This window comes from Oryctolagus cuniculus, chromosome 1 (assembly GCF_964237555.1).
Source record: "Oryctolagus cuniculus chromosome 1, mOryCun1.1, whole genome shotgun sequence".
Taxonomy (NCBI): Eukaryota; Metazoa; Chordata; class Mammalia; order Lagomorpha; family Leporidae; genus Oryctolagus; species Oryctolagus cuniculus.
This window is the reverse complement of record NC_091432.1, coordinates 140,139,463-140,154,161: the sequence shown is the minus strand read 5'-3', so window position 1 is coordinate 140,154,161 and position 14,699 is coordinate 140,139,463. Positions and strand designations below refer to the sequence as shown.

General features: G+C 50.9%; 1 protein-coding gene across 6 annotated transcripts in view; it reads left to right on the top strand.

Moving 5' to 3' along the window:
• Positions 1-14,699, top strand: part of ROR2 (receptor tyrosine kinase like orphan receptor 2) — a 214,122-nt gene that overhangs the window by 171,136 nt on the left and 28,287 nt on the right. For 3 of the 6 annotated variants that reach the window (XR_007920054.2, XM_051847309.2, XM_051847313.2), the window contains exons 3-4: positions 6,840-7,127; positions 8,152-8,182. Coding sequence is in view for 5 of the 6 variants with exons in the window: in XM_051847309.2 (XP_051703269.1) it covers positions 6,840-7,127; positions 8,152-8,182 (319 nt within the window). In the remaining variant the exon portion in view is untranslated. Of the gene's footprint in view, positions 1-6,836; positions 7,128-8,151; positions 8,183-14,699 lie in introns of all 6 variants that reach the window. The other 3 variants (XM_051847319.2, XM_051847302.2, XM_051847306.2) reach the window with 1 other exon arrangement.

Genomic DNA, 14,699 nt, shown 5'->3' with positions numbered 1-14,699 from the left:
AAATGTTGGTGAGCATATGGGAGGGTGTGCCCGGGTCTATGTATTTAAGGGACCCGGGCATCTGTGGATTTGGGTATTGGTGAGAAACCCTGGAAGCACTCCAGGGTCATCGTGGTTCAGATGGATCTGCTACTGTGCAGCATCTGTGGCCGCGGCCACTCTCGTCTGGACATCGTGGGGGTACGTTTTGTTTCTGTGTGACGTGGGGAGTGACAGCCTCCAAGGCCAGGGCTCTCAGCCAGCCGAGCACTAGGACCCGGTGGAAGAGAGACCTCCCCCAGCCAGACTCACTGTCTGGGAGCGAAACAGACCTGTGGTTTTGGAGTTGTAAGCTCCACAGCGCCCAGGAGATGAGGACCAATAGGGACCCCTCGTGATCTACAGGGAAGGCTCTTTCTCCATCTGTTGGCTGTGCCTTTGCAGGGCCCACTGGGCTGCCGAAGATCTGGGTGAACTGAGCCATCCTTGTGGGCGCCAATGGATTTCAGGGCGTGCCTGGCCGACTGCCGTGGGCAGAGTATGGGCCAGGCTTGTCACGCATCTGTGAGCCCCCCACGTGAGCCTGGGCCCATGGGCCTCCTGCTCTCAGCGAGGTGATTTCTGCCTCCAGGGCTTACTTTTTTTTTTTTTTTTAATTTTTTTTTTTATTTTTTTGACAGGCAGAGTGGATAGTGAGAGAGAGAGACAGAGAGAAAGGTCTTCCTTTGCCGTTGTTTCACCCTCCAATGGCTGCCACGGCCAGCGCGCTGCAGCTGGCGCACCGCGCCTATCTGAAGGCAGGAGCCAGGTACTTCTCCTGGTCTCCCATGGGGTGCAGGGCCCAAGCACCTGGGCCATCCTCCACTGCACTCCCGGGCCACAGCAGAGAGCTGGCCTGGAAGAGGGGCAACCGGGACAGAATCTGGCGCCCCGACCGGGACTAGAACCCAGTGTGCTGGCGCCGCAAGGCGGAGGATCAGCCTAGTGAGCCACGGCGCCGGCCCCTTACTTTTTTTTTCTCCTTCCTCTTTTGGGTGCTCTGTCAGCCCCCCTCCTGCTCCCAGGGGTAGCGTTCTGACAACGGCTGCATTTCCCCGGCTGGAGCTGCTGCAGCCACTGCCACTTGCCTCGTGGCTCCTGAGGTGGTCGATGATTGCTTTGACCACAGGTGGTCCTAGACAGCAGTTCTTCCTCCCTCGTCGTGTCTTAAACCTTCTTGCATCTGGCTGTCATGTGTGTCTGTATCTGCCCCCAGTGCTTGTGCCTGCTCTGTGTGTGTGTGTGTGTGTGTGTGTCCCTTTGTGAGGGTGTGGGTGTCACCCCACGTGTAGCCGTCCTTCGTCCAGCTTCTTTCTCCAGCCCTCCGCTACTTTGTCAGGCCCTCCCGGTGCTGTGTCACCTGTCTCCTGGCTTCTCATCACAAAGGCCCGTGGGCTGGGACCTTAAACACCCCGAGTGTGTTCTGGCTTACTTCTGGAGGTTGGTTGTGCAGAGTCAAGGTGTCTGCATAGGGTTGGGTAAGGAATCTGTCCCCGGCCCCACGCCAGGTTGCGCCTGTGTCTGCCCCTCCGTGTCTGTGTCCACATCACCCTCTTCTCCAGAGGAGCCGATCCCTGGGTTAGGGCCGACCTCAGCGGGTGTGACTGGCCTGAACTTGCTTGAGGAAGGCGAGTCCTTGGGGACGTAGTTCCTCCCTGCACAGCCTCCTTGGCTCCAGTGGTGCAGACACTCAGATCTCTTTTTCTCATCTTCAACTCCCTTTGCTTCCCCGAGCCCCCGTGTTCCTCAGTCTCTCTGATGCCCCCCTGTTGCCTGCAGCTGGGTCTGTGCACCGCCAGACAGCTCAGCGGGTGAGCAGGAGTGGCATGCTCCCCACTTGCTGGCCCCCACTCGCCGCCCTCCCCCAGCTGACTCACTGACCTGTTACAGCTCCCTCTGTGGCCCGTGAGTCTCCTTCCCCCCTCTGCTTCCATGGGCTGTGTCTGTTTCATTTCCTGCGTGTGGTCCAAGCACTGTGACCTCAGGACCCTGGCAGATCGGGCTGTCTTTATCTTTACCTCCCAGCCCTGCCAGTGCAGCCCCACCTCGCTCAAACCCCACGCTGGCGACTGTCTGGGTGATGGGTTGGGCAGTAAAAATCATTAGTCACTGATTGGCCTGACTATGGCTGTGAGGCATGGTGATGGGTTCTCCCCTAACCTTTGCCCTCGGGGTGTTGTAATGCATTCACTTGGCTCCACTGGTAGAACGCAGGACTACCCTGAGTGGGGCGGTGTACGGGGGGGGGGGGGGCGGGGGGCGGGGAGGAACCACTTTGGCACCCATGGTTAAAGTTGCACCATGATCACAGAAGGTAGCTCGCTTGGATCGATTAAAGGAGCTAGACTACCGTTCTCGGCTCTTAACACTGTGCACAGTGCTGGCTGTGTCCAGCAACTTAGCTGAATGTTCGGGCAGCCGTTCTTGGCTCCTTTCAGCTTGTTAAATTGTGTCTGGAGAGGTTCAGGCAGCTCCAAAGGATTTTTTTTTTTTTGTGAGCCAGCGGAGAGCTCAGCAAACGGTTAGTACAAACCCCATTTTTTGCACAAGAGGGAAAGGAAGCCAAGAGAGGTTACTTGGCTGCTGTAAATTAAACACCGAGGGAGAGAGAGGGGACTGTGCTTTCTCTCCCGAGCCCTTTCTCTCTAGCTTCCATTTTTGGCCTCGGGAGAATTAATGGCAATGAACCTGGTGGACCGAGTCAACCTGACAACGCTTAAATTAACACACGCGTGCTCGATAAAGTACTAGGAAAAGACACAACGTGCTTAGATGAACTTGCAAGAGGGATGGAGAAGTACCCAGGAGCTGCGAATAGAAGGGAAACAGAATTATAGGTGCCAGCCTGGCTGCTGTGGCCGAGCCACTGGAGGCCGCCCTCTGTGTCTGCAGCCGGGGGAGCAGCCTGGTTGTCCTGGGTCCTCAGTCTGAGACAGAGGTGGATTCTGAGGGTGGTGTGGACATGGGCTTACCAGCAATGTAAAGTGGTGCAGCCACAGGCATGCGGCCGTGGAACAGGGGTGGATCGGTCGGTCAGTGGGCTGCAGAGCAGAAGGAGCAGCCACAGATGTGGACGGCACAGCCAAAGCGCTGTTTCAGGAGCCTCATTCCTCCAGCGCTCTGTCAGAGAGGCTGCCCGAAGGTGGGTGCTACGCTCGAGAGAATGGACGAGGGGTAGGCGTTTGGTGCACTGCTGAAGATGCTGCGTGGGACAGCCACGTGCCATGTTGGCATGCCTGGAGTCTGGCTGCAGCCTCCTGCCGCTGCACACCCCCGGGGGGCAGCAGATGATGGCTCAAGGACTCACGTGGGAGACGCGGATTGAGATCTAGGCTACTGGTTTCAGCCTGACCCATCCCTGGCTGTTGTAGGCATTTGGCAGAGGTAAATGGGGGACTGACCTCTCTCTCTCTCTCTCTCTCTCTTTCTCTCTGCCTTTCAAATAAAATAAGTTTTTAAGAGAATGTACAAGAGTAGGAGAATACTTATAGAGATGCAATGCAATAAATACTTTAAAAGTATGCTTTCACTTGGAATTGCATAGATTACATTTTCTTTGATCAGGAGAAATAAGGGCTGTGATAAAATTACGTTTGGCTTTAGGAAAGTCAGAGAATGTGCACTTCTTGCACCCTAACATAGGGCCCAGGAAATGTCTCTGCTAGGGGAGCAGTCCCCCAGACCCCGTTTCATCAGCAAAGCCGTGGGTTTCAGCGTGAAGCCGGAAGGATCTATCTACAGGCCTGAGCTGCTGTGGGTGAGCCCTCCCCGCCACCCCCCCCCCCCAAGCCAGGCGAGCCCTCGGAGGGGAAATGGGAGCTTGCCTCCACCCAGGCTCGAAGCAGAAAGCCTAGAGGGCTTTCCCATGAAACATTGGATTTGGACTCACATCTCCGGAGGTCAGATTTTCACTACCAGAATGTTGTGGGAAATCCCAAGCCAGAAAGTTAAAATGAAACTTGGCACTGCCTGTCGCAGGGACCCAGTCCTCAAGGGATTCCCAGCCCAACAATGAGAGTTGCATAGCACGTTCAGAGGGGCGCAGGGCCAGCGAGAGCCAGTAAAACAATGAAGCCTGAGGGTTACGGACGAAGGGGTGCATGGAAACCACGCAGGGGAAAGGCAGTCAAGCAGATCTTGGAGACACGGAAAACAGAATCTGTGACATGAGAAGCTTGATGGCAAGGTTCTGGGGTAAGCGGCACACAGCCAAAGATGAAAATGACTGGAGGATGAAGAGTGGACAGAGAGCACAGAGGACTTGTGTAAGAAGCCCAGTGTGTATCTAGAAGGAAATTTCCAAGGGAACAGAGGACAGAGAACAAATTATAGGGCGCTGTCAAAGAATTTTACGAAGTTGACTGAAGGAAGGTACGAGTCTTCTGGAAGGGCACTAAGTTCTGAGGAGGCTAACGTGAAAAACTCAGAGCTGATGCTACTTCGTGATGGCAAAGACAGAGAAGATGTCAAAAGTAGAATAAGGGGCCGGCACTGTGGTGCAGTGGGTTAAGCCGCCACCTGCAGTGCCAGCATCCCATATGGGTGCTGGTTTGAGTCCCAGCTGCTCCACTTCCAATCTAGCTCCATGCTAATGCACCTGGGAAAGCAGTAGAAGATGGCCAGAGTGCTTGGACCCCTTCACCCACAGGGGAGACCTGGATGAAGCTCCTGGCTCCTGGCTTCAGTCTGGCCCAGCCCTGGCTGTTACGGACATTTGGGAGGTAAACCAGTGGATAGAGGACTTCTCTCTGTCTCTGCCTCTGCCTCTCCCTCTCTGTAACTCTGCCTTTCAAATAAAAAAGTAACTCTTAAAAAAAGAAAGTAGAATAAGAGGGAAAGTTCATATCCCCTGCAAAAGAACAATGAGTGACAAAACTTTGCTACAGCTACTACAAAAGCCAGAAGACGATAGTGTAAACTGCCAGTCTAGAATTCTGTACCCAGCTCAACTATCGTGTAAGTGTGGAAGCCACATGTATTTTTATCTTTTCAATTTATTATTAATTTTAAACTTAAACAAAAAATTGTGAGGTACTATTACAAGGACTTCCATATACCCTTCACCCCATTTTCCTAACATTTCTGATTAGCATCTTTGTCACAGTTAATGAACTACACCCAGCTCCCTTATTTTTTTTTAATCCATACTCCTTTTTTTTTTTAAAGATTTATTTATTTATTTGAAAGTCAGAGTTACACAGAGAGAAGAAAGGCAGAGAGAGAGAGAGAGAGAGAGAGAGAGGTCTTCCATCTGCTGGTTCACTCCCCAATTGACTACAACAGCCAGAGCTGCACCGATTCAGGAGCCAGAAGCTTTTTCCAGGTCTCTACGCAGGTGCAGGGGCCCAAGGACTTGGGCCATCTTCCACTGCTTTCCCAGGCCATAACAGAGAGCTGGACTGGAAGTGGAGTAGCTACTCTCTCTGTCTGCCTCTACCTGTCTGTAACTCTGACTTTCGTATAAATAAATAATTCTTTAAAACTGTGTGTTTGGTGATGTCCATGTTGTGCCACACATTTTCTTCCTATATTTTGCTTATCGTGGCTTTGTACTTAATCAGGTGTGGAATTTACATCATCTGGCTGAGCCCTGGCTAGATCAAGCGTTTGGAAAGAAAAGTACAGTTCAACCTCCTTCTTTGCATATTTGCAAGTCCACCTAGTAGCTAAAATCTGCTTGGAACCCCCAAAGCAGTACTCATGCTTTTGTGGTCTTTCGCAGACTCGCCCCCCGCAGTGAAAATTTTGAATCCCCTGTGTATGCATTCTAGGTGGAGCAAGGCCTCGCTCTGCTTCTGAGGGTCGGCTCCCGCCGTGAACGAGTGTCCTTTTCTTAGGTTTGTCTCAATTTTGTGCTTCTGTTGGTGATGTCTCCTTTTTAAAGGCTCCCCAAGTGTAGTGGTGCAGTGCCATCTGTCTCTGAGTGCAGGAAGGCTGTACTGTGCCCTCCATAGGAAATAAGTGTGTGAGAGAAGCCTCCATCAAGTGTGGCTTGTACTGCCGTTGTTGACTGTGGGTCCAGTGTGAAGGAGTCAGCAGTATGTGGATGCTCATTAAAAAATACATGGAAAATGCACATTACGAAAAAACTATACATTGATTTCAAGCTTTTTTTTTTTTTTTTTTTTTTTGAAAAGCAGAAAGAGAGACACATACATATAGAGGAGAGAGAGAGAGAGAGAGAGAGAGAGGTCATCCATGGACAGGTTCACTACCAAGATGCTTGCAACAGCCAGGCCTGGGCCAGGCCAAAACTGAGAGCCAGGAACTCAATCCAGATCTCCCACGTGGATGGCAGAGACCCAGCTGTTTGAGCCATCACCTGCTGCCTTCCAGTGTGTGCATTAGCAGGAAGCTGGAGTTGGGAGTGGAGCTGGGACTCAAAACCAAGTACTCCAGGATGCAGGCATCTAGAGTAATATCCTAACCATTGTGCCGAGCACATGTTCCCCTCCCCCAACTGATGTCAACAGTTTTTTTAACCAGAGTAAGCTTATGCTTGATTTCCATTTTCCATGAATTTTTTGAAGTGCCCTTGTGTGTTTAGCACGGCATCTTTAAACAGGAACACACATGCAGCTGATGAAATGTTGTGGCCAGAGATAACCCTAACCCTGCGTCTCCTGCAGGATTAATGGTCTATAGTCACTCATTCCCTGTTCACAGTGACTGCAAATAAGGAGTGACTGTCCTCATATACATGCACGTACAGGAGCAAAAATCAGGAGAACCAGACACAGACATACCACCCCCCCCCCCCCGGCAGCCTTCCCTCCTGCCCTCGCTGAAGCTTCACTCTCTTGTGGTCCTCTGCCCAGCAGGTTACTTTCTGAATTTCCTGGAGCCGGTCAACAATATCACCATCGTCCAAGGCCAGACAGCCATTCTGCACTGCAAGGTGGCGGGGAACCCGCCCCCCAACGTGCGGTGGCTGAAGAATGACGCCCCGGTCGTGCAGGAGCCGCGACGTATCATCATCCGCAAGACGGAATATGGCTCTCGGCTCCGGATCCAGGACCTGGACACGACAGACACCGGCTACTACCAGTGCGTGGCCACCAATGGGGTGAAGACCATCACTGCCACAGGAGTCCTGTATGTGCGCCTCGGTGAGTCCCCAGCAAATCCTGTGACCACTGCCCCGGGCCTTCCCCGTGTGCCGCAGGTCCTGCCTTAACCAGGTACCCATTTGCTAGCAATGAAAGAAGATAGGCATAGATGGAGCAGCCTGCACTCCTGGGATGCAGAGTAATCCCAGAGGCACAAGCTGAGCTGGGCAGTGTCGTGGACAGGTCGCGTTTCAAGAGGTCAGGTGTCTGTGGGGAGGCCGGCCCGCCAGGTGCAGTGGCCTGAGGCTGGCCTTGGGGGCACTGCTGCACAGGCCCTCGCCAACTTGTGGTTCTCTGGGTACTCTGGTCTGCCCCATGCCAAGGTGGCCCACCTGGAGGATGGAGAGGGAAGCGTGGCGTGGTGCTGGTTCTGGACTTGGTGCTGGTTCTGGGCTTGGTGCTTGTCACAGGTGGCGAGGGGGTTAAATGGCAGGAAGCAATGGGACTCTTGACTCCCGGCTGTGAGAAAGACCCAGGCAGTGGAAACCCGGGCCCTGGTACCTGTGGGCGCACCATTTTATCAATAATTAGTGAAACAAATTCTGTGCATAAAGATTAGATGTGGGTGCAAACTGATGAAATCTTTACTTAATATATACTAAATCGATCTTCTGTATATAAAGATAATTGAAAATGAATCTTGATGTGAATGGAATGGGAGAGGGAGCGGGAGATGGGAGGGGTGTGAGTGAGAGGGAAATTATGGGGGGGGAAGCCATTGTAATCCATTAACTGTACTTTGGAAATTTTATATTTACTAAATAAAAAATAAATTAAAAAAAGAAAAAAAAGATTAGATGAAGAGAGAGAAAGAGAGGGAGAAGGGACAGCAGAACCCCCCCCCCCAAATGTCTCCAGCACGGTGAGCCTAGCATCACAGTGGGCAAGGACAGAGCCCGAGGCTTGAGGATAACTGACCACAGTGGCGCTCCTGGCCCAAGGCCTTGTTTACCGTTACCTTGTTTGGAAAGAGTTGCATTGCAAGTGAGAGTGTGTTAACAACTTCTCTGTTTCCTCTTTCTAGGTCCAACTCACAGCCCAAATCACAACTTCCAGTAAGTATCCGGTCTCCTCTACTGATGGCCCCAGGGCTGATTTTCTTTTTTCTTTCTTTTTTTTTTGTAGATTTATTTACTTATTTGAAAGGCAGAGTTACAGAGAGAGAGAGAGAGAGGGAGAGAGAGAGAGAGAGATCTTCCATCTCTTTCGTCTGCTCGTTCACTCCCCAAATGGCCTCACTGGCTGGTGCTAGGCTGGGTGGAAGCCAGAAGCCAGGAGCCTGGAGCTTTATCAGGGTCTCCCATGTCGGTGACAGGGGCCCAAACACTTGGTCCATCTTCCGCTGCTTTTCCCAGGCCATTAGCAGAGAACTGGAAGTGGAGCAGCCGGGACACGAACCGGCGCCCCTGTGGGATGCCAGCACTGCAGGCAGCGGCTTTAGCTGCTACACCACGATGCAGGCTCCTCAGGGTTTCTGTTGTACAGAAATCCTGCAAGCCCGTGTCTTTGCTGAATTTTTAGAAGTCTTTTGGGTTTCCCACAGAGTTACAGTGTGCTTGTTTGGGGTTGAGAAACTTTTATAGTTTCCACATTTAGTATATAGAAAATAACGTCACAAAAAAAAAAAAATTGTTCATGGCTTTCAGCAGCCATCACCTTACTGGGCAATAGAAAGGAGCCCCCTGGTGCTGCCAGGAAGGGTCCTGGTTCACAGGAATCCTGGAAACACTGAAATCCCAGCACCCTGGTCTACACTTGTCAGGGTGCTTCCACCGAGCCTCGGGGTTCCTTCTGGCTGCTGGGAGCTCAAACCCACCTTGCAGATGAGGTGAGGAGACAGAGGCTCACTGGAAACAGAGCCTGACGCTGGACGCAGCACAGCCCTGGCTGTCTTGGGAGGTTCTGGGAACTGCGGAGGCCCTGCAGCTCCTGTTTGACATGGGCAGTGGAAGGACATTGCCCCTCGTTTCCTAACCAGACATGCTGTACAGCCGTTGTTTCACTTTCTTTCTTTCTTTTTTTTTAATATTTTATTTATTTTATTTGAGAGGTAGAGTTACAGACAGTGAGAAGGAGAGACAGAGAGAGAGGTCTTCCATCATCTGGTTCACTCCCCAAATGGCAGCAATGGCTGGAGCTGCGCCAATCCAAAGCCAGGAGCCAGGCACTTCTTCCTGGTCTCCCACACGGGTGTAGGGGCCCAAGGACTTGGGCCATCTTCTTCTGCTTTCCCAGACCATAGCAGAGAGCTGGATCGGAAGTGGAACAGCCAGGGCTAGAACTGGCGCCCATGTGGGATGCCGGCGCCATAGGCGGAGGATTAACCTACTGTGCCACAGTGCCAGCCCCACTTCACTTTCAGATGTTCTGAGCAGTGACACAAACACTATGCAGCCGCTTAACTGCTCCGTATTGGCCGGTTCCTGTTTCCTGGGCCCTGGCAACCATTCTCCACCATGTAGTGCTGGGAGCCAGGGCCAGGCAGGGCCCATCTTGGTGGACGTCAGCAGCCTGCGTGCAGAAGGCAGATCCTGAGAACGTCCTGTACGAAGCAGTGGTCTGGAGGGTTCTTCTTCCTTATCATCCTAGAGTGAGGGAGAAAGAAATTCCATCACAGGCACATTTGTGGGGCTTGGAAGAGGTGTCTGTCATCTCCAAAGAGGAATTAGTAATTTTTTTCTCTCGTATGCATTTTATAAGTACCAGCTGACTATTGCTAATCTGAAATCTGAAATTGCTCCCACTTTGGGTCACCTACGCCCCACATCAGAGAGTCTGTTTCGAGTCCTGGCTCCTGCACTTCCGATCCCCACTCCCTGCTGATGAGCACCCTGGCAGGCAGCACCTGATGGCTCGAGTCCTTGAGTCCCCACCACGCGGTGTGGGAGACCTAGATGGAGTTCTGGGTTCCTGGCTTCAACCTGGCCCAACCCTGGTTGTTGTAAACATTTAGGGAGTGAACCAACACATGGAAGCTCGCTCTCTCTCTCCATCTCTCTCTCTCTCTCTTGGTTTTCAAATTTAAAAACGTGAAGAGGGGCTGGAGCTGTTTCGTATCAGGTAAAGCTGCCACCCGTGGTCCTGGCATCCCATGTGGGCGCCGGTTCTAGTCCCAGCTGCTCCTCTTCCAATCCAGCTCTCTGTTATGGCCTGGGAAGGCAGTAGAAGATGGCCCAAGTCCTTGGGCCCCTGTGTTCATGTGAGACACCCAGAGGAAGCTCCTGTCTCCTGGCTTCAGATAGGTGCAGCTCCAGCATACTCTAGGTATGAATTTCAAAATTATTTTTGCCCCCCCAATAAGCTCATATTTTAAATTCCATCTGTCCGCAAACTTTATAAAAATACATTTTTATTTATTTATCTTCACTTTTTAAAAAATATTTATTTATTTGAAAGGCAGAGTTATAAGAGAGGCAGAGGCAGAGAGAGAGGTCTTCCATCCACTGGTTCACTCCCCAGATGGCCGCAACGGCCGGAGCTGGCACCTGGTTCAAGCTGAAGCCAGCAGCAGGGAGCTCAGCCCAGGTCTCCCACCTGGGTGGCAGGGACCCAAGCACTTGAGCCATGACCGTGGCCTCCCAGGGTGTGCATTAGCAGGAAGCAGGAAGCAGGAGCTGGAGCAGGGAGTCCAACCCAGGCACTGTGGTGAGGAATGCGAGCATCTTACCTGCTCGGCTAAACACCCACTCTGCAGATGCGTCCTCTCGATCCCAGTTCCCGCTTCCCTTCGGTTTACGTTTTTACATGCATGGTATGCTTCTTGGCCTGTGTAGTTAGCCGCATTCTTGGATCTCCCTGGCATTCTTTTCTCCCTCTGCCTGTGACGGTTCCCCTTGCCATGTGCCCTGACACCTTTGCACCAGTTTCTGTTCAATGCATTCTGGAGAATAAAACATGCAGGGCCCCAGGAGTTGCTGTTTGATAAGGAGTCCTGTCGAAGGGTCGCACACAGCAGAGACCCTGTCTCTCCTTGTCTCCTGTATGGTGATCTACAAACAGGCTCCTTTCTGCCACTGTGACGCCTGAACAGGTGATGTGGCACCTGCTTCTTCTCCGTTTCCCCGTTGCCGATGAAGCTGGGCTTCTTGGCATCACAGCTCCTCTTTGTCACTCACCCCCTTGTCGCCTTTGCCCATTTTCCCTTTGTGTCATTTGTTTCTCAGTAATTATTTAAGTCTTATTTCTTGGCCATGGAGAAATGAAACGTCCACGTAATGAGTTTTCTGTGTTGCGGCTTGTTGAAGAATACCATGGTATCCTTGAAAAATTATGATTCTATGTTAATTGAAATTACAGTGGATTTTTAGATAATTTGGTGAGAATTAAGATCTAAATTGAATTTTCCTCTCAAGGGACAATTTCTTCATGTTTTAAGGTATTCTTTTTTTCTTTACATTGCATTATAGAAAATTTCAATCACATTAGAAAGTAGAAGGAATCTCATGGTGACATCCGTATACCTGCCAGCCAGGTCCTGCCTCTTACTTTTTACTGTGCTCGTTTTATCACTGTCTTCTCATCCATCCATCCATCTTGTTATTCATTTCACAGTGGCTTGCAGGTATTGTACATTTATCCTGAAATAATTCTGCATGAGTATCATTAGCTAGAGGTCAGTATCTCTTTGCTGTCTTATTTTCTCTTTCTGAAATAAATTTCATATAATGAAATTCACAAATATTAAGTATACTACTAATCAGGTCCAAAAAATTGCATAAGCTTGTGCACTCCAATCCTTCATCCAGGCAGAGAACACGCAGTATGCTAGAAGGTTCCTGGACAACTCTGCTCCTCTTCTGGCGTCCCCCAGTCAGATTGCCTTCCACCGGGGACTAGTTTGACCTCTTCTGGAATTTCATAGAAATGAAATTCTGCAGAGTGTTGCCACTTCAACCCGGCTTCCCTGTCTTAGCATCATGCATTTGAGATTTGTCTTTGTACCAGCGTCACTAGGTGTTGTTGATTGCTGAAGACTGTTCCCTTCTACGAGCGTTCCAGTGGGTTTATCCAGTGTCCTGCTGATGACCAGGCCCTTGTGAATACAGCTGCTGTGCGTTTTCTCAGGCAGGTTCTTTTGTGGACACCTGTTTCCACTTCTGTTGGTTACGTGCAGGTGGAATGGCTGAGATAGAGCCTGTGTATGTGCATAATTTAAGAGAACATTCCTCAACTTTCTGGTGAGGTCCTGTTCTTCCACAAGCAGCACTGGGGAGTACTGGGCACTGCACATATTTGCCAGCATTTCATGTCATAGATTTTTAAAAATTTGGCTATGTTTGTGTGTGTGCCACAAGTGATCTTTTCAATATTTATTTATGTGTATTTTTAATCTATTTGAAAGGCAGAGAGAGAGAGACAGAGAAAGAGAGAGAAATCTTCATCTACTAGTTCAGTCCCCAAATTCCTGCAACAACCAGGGTTGGGCGAGGCCGAAGCCAGGAGCCGCGAACTTCATCCGGGTCTGTAGTGTGGATGTCAGGGGACCAAGCACTTGAGCCATCCCTGCTGCCCCTCAGGGTCTCTGTTAGCATGATGCTGGAACTGGGAACAGAGCTGGGACTTGAACCCAGATATTCTGATATGGGACATGGGCATCTTAACTGCTAGGCCAAATGCCTGCGCCTGGAAGTCTTTGTGTGTGTGTGTGTGTGTGTGTGTGTGTGTGTAAAGTAAGTAGAACGAGTCTAGTCTAAAATGATTAAAAGTATAGCAAGATAAAAAGATGAATAGGTAAAGCAGTACAGTAGGCCGGCGCCGCGGCTCACTAGGCTAATCCTCTTCCTGCGGCACCAGCACCCCAGGTTCTAGTCCTCGTTGGGGCGCCGGTTCTGTCCTGGCTGCTCCTCTTCCAGTCCAGCTCTCTGCTGTGGCCAGGGAGTGCAGTGGAGGATGGCCCAAGTGCTTGGGCCCTGCACCCCATGGGAGACCAGGAGAAGCACCTGGCTTCTAGCTTTGGATCGGCACAGCACACCAGCCGTAGTAGCCATTTGGGGGGTAAACCAATGGAAGGAAGACCTTTCTCTCTGTCTCCCTCTCTCTCTCTCTCTCTAACTCTGCCTGTCAAAAAAAAAAAAAAAAAAAAGCAGTACAGTAGTCATCTGTTATCCTTACCTAGTGTTACGTACTGTGCATAATTTATGTGCTGTACCTTTATATGACTAGCAGTGTGTTGGGCTTGTTTACACCAGCATCACCACAAACACCTAAGGCCATGCACTACTATGGCACCAGGCATAGACACTTTTCAGCTTCATTATGTCCTTATGCACCGTCGTGCATATGGTCTTTTATTGTCCAAAATGCCAGTGTAGGACATGTGACTGTATTTATGGTGTGTAACATGATATATATGTAGTACAGTAGCTAAATCAGGCAAATTAGCATATGCATTACCTCACATACTCATCATTTTTTTAGTGAGGATATCCAAAATCTACTCTATTAACAATTTTGTTTTTTGTAAGAAGACTTTTTTTTTTTTGACAGGCAGAGTGGACAGTGAGAGAGAGAGACAGAGAGAAAGGTCTTCCTTTTTCCATTGGTTCACCCTGCAATGGCTGCTGTGGCCAGCATACCGCGCTGATCCAAAGGCAGGAGCCAGGTGCTTCTCCTGGTCTCCCATGGGGTGCAGGGCCCAAGCACTTGGGCCGTCCTCCACTGCACTCCCTGGCCACAGCAGAGAAATGGACTGGAAGAGGGGCAACTGGGACAGAATCCTGCGCTCCGATTGGGACTAGAACCCGGGGTGCTGGTGCTGCAAGGTGGAGGATTAGCCTAGTGAGCTGCAGCACCAGCCAGAAGACTTATTTTGTTTATTTATTTGAAAGGCAGAGTGACAGAGAGAGAGAGAAGAGAGAGAGAGAGAGAGAGAGAGATCTTCCGCCTGCTGACTGACTCACTCCACAAATGCCAGAACATCTGTGGCTGGGCCAGGCTAAAGCCAGGAGCCCAGAACTCCATCTGAGTCTCCCAGACAGGTGGCAGGGTCCCAAGTACTTGACCATCCACTGCTACTTCCCAGGCACCTTAGCAGAGAGCTAGATTCATGCGGGTGTCTCAAGTGGTGGATTTTTTTTTTTTTTTTGACAGGCAGAGTGGACAGTGAGAGAGAGAGACAGAGAGAAAGGTCTTCCTTTGCCGTTGGTTCACCCACCAATGGCCGCTGTGGCCGGCGCGCTGCGGCCGGCGCACTGCACTGATCCGAAGCCAGGAGCCAGGTCTCCCATGCGGGTGCAGGGCCCAAGGACTTGGGCCATCCTCCACTGCCCTCCCGGGCCACAGCAGAGAGCTGGACTGGAAGAGGGGCAACTGGGACAGAATCCGGTGCCCCAACCGGGACTAGAACCTGGGTTGCGGGCGCCGCAGGCGGAGGATTAGCCTATTGAGCCGTGGTGCTGGCCTCAAGTGGTGGATTAATTTGCTACATCACAACGCCAGCCCCTCATGTTTACTGTATGAGATGCATCCAAAAGTCCATAAATGTGTATCATGAATAAACTCTGCATGGGTTTCCAAAAATTTTTTGCACCTACGTAAAATTGTAGTGACTTGTTGCAACATGTGTGAACAGGC